We start from the raw sequence: 7,163 nt of genomic DNA on the forward strand, positions 1-7,163 counted from the left end.
GGGCCCGGGACGGCAAAGCGCGTTACTTACATGTCCATGTCCCCTTTACAAAGTCACAGAGGGAGTTAAAAGGCAGGGGGCAGACAGAGAGAGAGATAGAGAGACGGAGAGGAGCAGGGTGCAGCCGAGAGGGAGTGGGGGTGAGCCCAGGTCAGAGAGTGCCCGGGGACAGGGAGGGGAGGGATCGCAGACCAGGGCGGGAGCGGGGGCGCGTCACTCCAGGCCGTTGCGGTGCCCGGGTTCCGGGGGCTGCAGCAGCTCCGGCGAGTGGCAGGGCGGACTGCCCGCCGCACTGTGCTCGCTGTCGGTGTCGCTACCCTTTTTGCCACCGCTGCCCGAACCCGCCGAGCCGCCACCGCCGCCGCCGCTGTGCGTCTTCACATGCTTGCTGAGGTGGTCGCTGCGCATGAAGCGCTTGTTGCAGACGGGGCAGGCGAAGCGCTTCTCGCCAGTGTGGGTCCGCAGGTGCCGCTGCAGCTCGTCCGAGCGCGTGAAGCGCTTACCGCAGAAGAGCCAGTTGCACACGAAGGGCCGCTCGCCCGTGTGCCAGCGCAGGTGCGCCTTGAGGTGCGACGTCTTGCCGTACACCTTGCCGCAGCCCGGGATGTGGCAGCTGTGCAGGCCCTTGCGCCGCAGGCTCGCCCCGGCCGGGCCCAGCCGTTCTGCCTCCTGGCAGTTGGGGCAGTCGCAGGTGGCACGGCCAGAGTAGCGGCGGGCGGAGGAGCGCGGGGAGCCCCCCAGTGGTGCCGACGGCCCGGCGCTCAGCATGGAGCCCCCGGCGCCGGCCAGCGGCGACGGGGCCGAGTCGGGGTAGGAGCCTGGCAGCACTGGCTTGAAGCCGTCCATGAGGTGCTGCCCGGCGGGGCTAAGCAGGTGCGAGGAGGCGCCGCTGCTGAAGGCAGAATGGCTCAGGCCAGAATAATCCGAGTTGTAGCCTCCGAGCGGCGAGTGCAGCGAGGTCTGGAGCCCCCCGGCGGCAGGGTGCAGCGAGCCCGGCAGCGCCGCCGCGCCATTCGGGTTCTGCACGTCGATCCAGCCAGCGCCCACGTCCCACCAGCTGGAGGCGCCGGCCGAGCCCACGTCGCCCGCAGCGCCCAGGCCCGGGTGCGAGGGCTTGAACCACGACTCGTAGGGGTGCGCCATGCCCACGCGCGGGTAGATGCCCTGCAGCCCGTCCACCGAGGTGTGCACCTTGGAGATGAACACCGGCTGGTGGGAGCCGTCCTGCGAATGTGCAGAGGAGCCGCCGCCCCCGCCGCCGCCGCCGCCGCCGCTGCCCCCAGACACGCCAGGGGCCTGGAACACCGAGTAGTCGTTGCCGAAGGGCGAGCTGGAGGCGGCGGCGGCCGCGGCGGCGGCGGCGGCAGCGGCGCTGCTGGAGGTTAAGGAGAAGGCGCTGGAGCCCGGCGAGCCGCCGCAGCTGAACGAGTCGGACACCAGGGCGGCCGCCGCCGCCGCCGCCGCCGCGGCCGCCGCGGCTGCGGAGGAAGACCCGCCGTTCCTAGATGCCCCCGACACGCCGAAGCTCGAGAGACTGGAGCCCACGACGTTGCAGCTCCCGGAGGTTGAGGATGAAGAACGTTTCCAGGGGTGGAAGCCTTTGCCGAAGGAAGAAGAGCTGTCCGAGAGGGAGGAGGGAGACGGGCTGGGGCTGCCGATCTTATTACAGGTAGCAGCGAGCATGGCCAGAGGAGTCGATCCCAACCTCGGTTCTTCCTGCGAGAAGGAGGGGAACAGCAGGGTGGGGGAGGGGAGGTGGGCAAGGGCCGGTGGGGGAGGGAAGGAAGAAAAGTGGATCAGTCCTCCGGTAGCCTCCAAAGCGCCCCGGTGCACCCCAAGTCGTTGCGGCGCGCCTCCACCAACTCACCTGCTTCCCCCAACAGCCCTGGCGCCCGGCTGCTTCCTAACTCTACGGGTGGGGGACAAGTTTGGCTGCCGGCGTCTGAATCCGGAGCAAAGCGCCAAGCTAAAGAAGAGTTTGACAAGTATTCTCACCTAAAACAACACTCTCGTGCACACAAGGCCCCAGGCGCTTCGAAACAAACATGCAAGCAAAAAGTCCAGATTGGGTAGGAAGGAAGTTTCCTTTTCCGAGAAGCCTGGGAAAAAACCAGTGGATTGCTTTTAAGAGCGTTTCCCCTGTAATCCAGTGAGAGCTTTGAAAATTCTGCTCCGATTCCCAGAAATCCATCCTGGGCTGTTTGTCCTAAGCCAAAATGAGGTCAAACTGTAAGGCTCGTGCTCTCTTCCTGTTTGTTTTTCTCCTTAAAATATATACATATCTACAATCGTTTACAAAAATAAAAAGATGGGTTCAACGTACCTTCCAGACAAGGCGGGCTGCGGAATGTTTTAAGGGGAAGAGGGAAAATGCAGTTTGCCCAGGAGAAAAAAACTTGCTCTCTTTACCCCCGAAATCGTCGCAAGTAAAATGGGCAGGGCGCACGTCTCCCGGGCAGGGAGCGGCCGGGCGCTTCGAGGTGGCTTGTCTAAATGCCCTTCGAACCTTTTCCTGCGCTGAAAAAAGTGACTCTGCCCCCCTCTCCCCCTCTTTCTTTTCTACAAACTCACTTGTATTTAAAGGGAAAAAAAAAGTTCTCAATAGAGACTGATAGCCCGTGGCCTGGCCGGGGCGACTTTAACCCCCTCCGATCGGCAATAAAAGGAAACTAATTAAACCAGCAAGAAAAAATCCTGAGACTCACCCCTAGAAGTGAAGTTGCCATCACACAAAAGTGCCCTCCTCCTCTCAGAGGATCTTTTTTATATTGATAAATCAGAGGCAGTGTTTTTTTTAGAGGTGTGCAATACAATGATCAGTTCCGCCCATTCCACCACAATTGTAGCTCCCTCTCCGGCTTTGAAGTGCCGCGGAGGCGCGGCCAGCCAATCTGCGGCCTCGCCGGGCCGCGCCGCGCGCGCGCCGTGAGGTCATCGGCGCCGCCGCCGACCGCCGCGGAGGGGGGTGGGGGGCCGCTGTAGCGGGAGGGGTGCGGTGGCTGAGAGTTACAAAGCGAGTGTGAGTGTGTAACAGTATAGCTGTGCGCGCGTGCGAACAAACAGAAGGCAGAGCAGGGGGGGATGTGAGTGTGACCGGGTGGTGAAGGGAAGCCCGTGAGCCGAGAGGGATAATACGGAGAAGGGGAGGGGGGCGTAGGTGACAGTATAACTGCATTTGTCATAAAGGGGGGGAGGGCGGGTAGGAGTAAATCACTAAAATGTGGAGGGCAAGGGTATGAGTATACGATAGTGTGTAACTCAGTCTCACAAACGTAGGGAGGACAGTGGGACAGTGAAGTACAGTGGAAGGGGGTGAGTGCAGTGGATACGAGGGGAGAGGCTGGATGTGTGTGTGCGACTGTTGTGTGTGTGTGTGTGTGTGTGAAAGAGAAGAGCGGGGAGGGTGAGGGAAGAGTGTGCTGTACACCTGATGTGTGGAAGAGAAAGGTTGTGTGAATGTGTTTGAGATAGGATTGTGTGTGCGCGCGTGCGTGTGTGGGCGCAGCAAAGCTGGGGGTGGGGAACAGGAACAGTGCAATAAAATGCAATACATGAGAGGCTGGCGATTTGCAGATGAAACTGCGAAGTTAAGTAAGGCTAAATAAATATTCGCAAACGATATCACTGTCGCTAACTTCTTGACTCCTTATACCTCACGTTTTGAATGATTTTTTTCCCCTTAACTTCTTGGCCATTGTCACTACATTTTTAAAGGAAAGCCGTATTAATATCTACCTTTCCTTACCCAGCTCTACCGCAAAAAGCCAGAATTTTAGGGGTGAGTTGGGTGTGTGTGCGCGCGCGCCTGCGTTCACGAGTAGTTAACTTTGATGTGGTGGCTTTTTTTTTTTTTCTCCTTGAAATGGGATTCACTTTGGAAGCACAAATTTCATTGTAGGAGAGTGCGCTTGTCCCGTGGTGACGCTTATATTTCAATACAAAAAAGGACTAGAGAAGGGAGTCAGAGAGAATTGTTTTATGAGTGAGAAACCGAGTGTTTCATGCTATTTAGAATTTTTCACATTTAACCCTTCTGCTTCTTTCTGAGAAAAAAATCAGGATTTTAATTGAAATCTGTGGGTTCCATTAATCTGAGAAAAAAATACTCTACTGTTTTTATATGAGGGAAAAACGAACCAACCGTGGATCACAGAAGTATCAGAGTCCAATGGCATTTGTGCTAGATAGCTAAGAATGTGAGTGCATGGTGATACATAGTTTTATTCACTTATTTGTCATTTATATTATTAGATGTGATCAAGAATGTTATTGCTGTTTCATTGCCAATACAAGGGAACATTTTTGAACCACAGATAGACCACAGTAGCAAAAGGGTCCACAGCTTTAAAAAATAATTCCTAGTTTAAGCAGTTACAAATGCTCCTGGATAGCTAGTTTTAAGGCAAAATGGGTTAGAGTTCTATTAGTTAAGGGAGTCGTTTTGTTTTGAGAAGTGTTACATTTTATTATTGTTTTTGAATCTTCCTCAAGTTCTGGAGTTGTGGGGAAAAAATCCTCCTGAGGTTTACTGAACTTCAAAGTCAGGTTATACCACCGTATGCTTGAGTTTCACTGAGCAGAGTTGAGGCTGTCTGTGGTGTGAGGTTGTGTGTTTCTGGCCCCTTTTTAACAGTGTTGGAATATTGACTGTACATCATATCTATTGATTGGGGGGTAAGATACACTCATACTTTGAAGTAAGTGTGAAGTAAATTAATGAACTGCTTTCTTTCTCTGAAGGCTGACGCTTACCATAAATGTCGTGTTTCTCCCTGCAAGCCACTCTGAATGATTTTAGCGTGTTGAGAAGGCGTGACAGGCCAGCCCAGAAGGAGGAAGGGGTGGGGGAAGGAGGGAACTTCGTTTAACAAATAAAAGAGAATTAACTTAGTTGGTTTGGTCTCCTTCTATAATGATATTCATTTTAAGGACCTAATACACAGTTGTTCAAATCCGGGTTTTAATTCTAATCAATATGTCACCCTCAAAGGTGAAGAAAAAAGCTTTGAGGGAAGACTCTCTCCTATGCATAGTTATTTATTTTATCTTTTTATCCCCCTATCTTCTGGAAGGAAGCTAGGCAGGACTATTAAAAAGTTAAATGCCAGTTCTGAGCGTAAACAGAGAGTGTTAACTACTGTTTCCTCAAAAAAAAACAAAATATCATAAATTAGAAAAACTCAGTATCGAGTTATTACTTTGAGTTACCTACTTCTAAGATTTTTTTATTTATATAAATTAACTTTAAAATCATGCCATTCTTCTTATAACAATGGATCACAACATTCATGTGAACTTAAAGAATATACTGCCATTTGTTGAGGTTGGCTTGAAGCATTAGAGGATTTTCACAAAAGTTTGTAAATACAGTTCTTGGTTAGAAGAAAAACATATTCCCTTTTGTTCCATTTTTTAAAAGCTAGGTGTTTGTTTCATAGTAATGTTGATCAAAAGACATGTTTTCATCTATTATTCTCCCTACCCCTCACAAAGAAGTGGTTAGTGTTTGTCATAAGGATAAGATAGAGATGAAAGGAAAGACAATCATATAATAGACCAAAGATTTTGGACCAAAATTTAAAATAGTAATAATAATCTCGCTTCTGGTATCAATGAAACTGGTCTTTATGGCGACTCCTTCTCTGCCTTGGAGAAGGAACTTGGTCAATTTTTAATCTTCTACATGAGGAACATCTTTAATATGTTGTAGATCAACCTGTCCTCAAAGCATTTCATAGCACATACAGTTCAGTTTGTCTATTGTGATACTGCTATTTACTCTTGATTATTATACCATGATAATATAAAGGTTTGGAAGGGAAGGGGAAATAGATGTAGGAAGTGCAGGATTTCTAACATCAACTAAAAGTTTCCCCCACCCCATTTGAAGTTTAACCTGCTGGCAGGGAGAGAGGTAGACAGATATTCTGCTGTTTCTTGAAAACCTGTGGGATTCACTTTCAATAAAGCTAAAATCTATTAGCATTCTGTATGCATCTGCAGCATAAATTTCATTTGAATTTCAAATTTAATAAACCAGGAGGTTTTTAATCATCCCTGGTTTTATTTGTTTGATATTAACATGCTTATTGACCGGGTCTGGTGACCAGTTTGATCATTACAGGACAGCAAAAAGTTAATTAAAACGACCACAGCCCCTTAATCATATCATCTGTCTCATCCATGTCGCTCTCTTTATTACCGGTGATGATGGATAGTCTCCCAGATTAATTTCTCTGTTTCTTCGATTTGGACAACAGCTTTTGGGACCTAATTTACATCCTGGGAACAACTTGCTCAAGTATATCTAACACCTTGCAGCTACATTATACATCAACATCTCCATAGATGGAGCAGAGAAGGGGAGCTTTTTGCAGGCGGATCTGAAGACTAATCAATGCTTGGATCTAGAGTTATTTTAGGCTTTCATGACCAAAGAAATAGAAGGTTCCAAAGGCATGTTAGAGGCCTCCATCCCTGCTTTTCGTGGAGAGTGAATTATTCCCCTGCTGTTTGGTTAAAAAGATTATAAAATGTGCAGATTCAGCGACAAATAAATAAAGCCATTTGTAACCATTAAGGACAATTAGGGACTTGCAGTAGAAAACATCAAAGTTATCCGGACTTTCAAGTGTCTGGCAACACATGTCCCCCAGATACTGTGCTATATGTGGGCCAGTATATACACAGCACTGGAAGAACCTGGGTGGGAGCTGGGGATGGATGCACATGAACTACAGAGGCGCGAACCCTGCTGGGTACGTTGAAACCGGGCTCTTAGTGTCTCGGTTTTCGGAGTGTGGCCAGAGAAACGCGAGCTCTAGAAGCTGATCTTCCAGGGCCCGCTGTCAACTGAGTAAAGGCGTTGCCGCCGGCGCATCCCGGGTGGACACCTCTTCACACCACTCCCTACCCCACCCCACCCCCCAAAAAAACACACATAATGGCCCCCTTGTCCCTGGCCACTGCGGGGACCTAGCGCGCAAACGCGCTGGCTACTAAATAAAGCTTCAAGAGGGGTGGGAGGCAAGTCCAGACGGCTCGCTCCGGGTGGGAGCGGGCTGGGTCACGTTGGGGGGTGTCTTCTCGTCTGGAGCTCGCAGGTCAAAGTTTCTTTCCTGTTGAAAAGAAAACCTGGTCAGTCATGGACCTGTGGGATTCCT

The 7,163-nt window shown here is 50.7% G+C and overlaps 1 protein-coding gene across 2 annotated transcripts; it reads right to left on the reverse strand.

Moving 5' to 3' along the window:
- Positions 1-210: 210 nt before the first annotated feature.
- SP8 (Sp8 transcription factor) lies at positions 211-2,814 on the reverse strand. 2 transcript variants are annotated; one of them, XM_004676756.1, is made up of 3 exons: positions 2,706-2,814; positions 1,868-1,966; positions 211-1,716 (listed from the first exon to the last, which is right to left on the reverse strand). In XM_004676756.1, the coding sequence occupies exon 3, from the start codon at positions 1,681-1,683 to the stop codon at positions 214-216; it is 1,470 nt and encodes a 489-aa protein (XP_004676813.1). In that variant the 5' UTR covers positions 1,684-1,716; positions 1,868-1,966; positions 2,706-2,814; the 3' UTR covers positions 211-213. The 2 variants fall into 2 exon arrangements, with proteins under 2 accessions (XP_004676813.1, XP_004676812.1); XM_004676755.1 differs by lacking the exon at positions 1,868-1,966 and having other exon boundaries at positions 2,706-2,808.
- Between the last annotated feature and the right edge of the window lie 4,349 nt (positions 2,815-7,163).

This window comes from Condylura cristata, unplaced genomic scaffold, assembly GCF_000260355.1.
Source record: "Condylura cristata isolate star-nosed mole 26May11 unplaced genomic scaffold, ConCri1.0 scaffold00005, whole genome shotgun sequence".
Classification (NCBI taxonomy): Eukaryota; Metazoa; Chordata; class Mammalia; order Eulipotyphla; family Talpidae; genus Condylura; species Condylura cristata.

What these genes read in the sequence shown, in the direction of transcription:
- SP8 (XM_004676755.1), bottom strand. Translation starts at nt 2,726, where the DNA reads ATGGCAACTTCACTTCTAGGG. An exon ending in TGGCAACTTCACTTCTAGGG is followed by an intron (nt 1,717 to 2,705) that starts GTGAGTCTCAGG and finishes TCCTTCTCGCAG; the next exon opens with GAAGAACCGAGGTTGGGATC.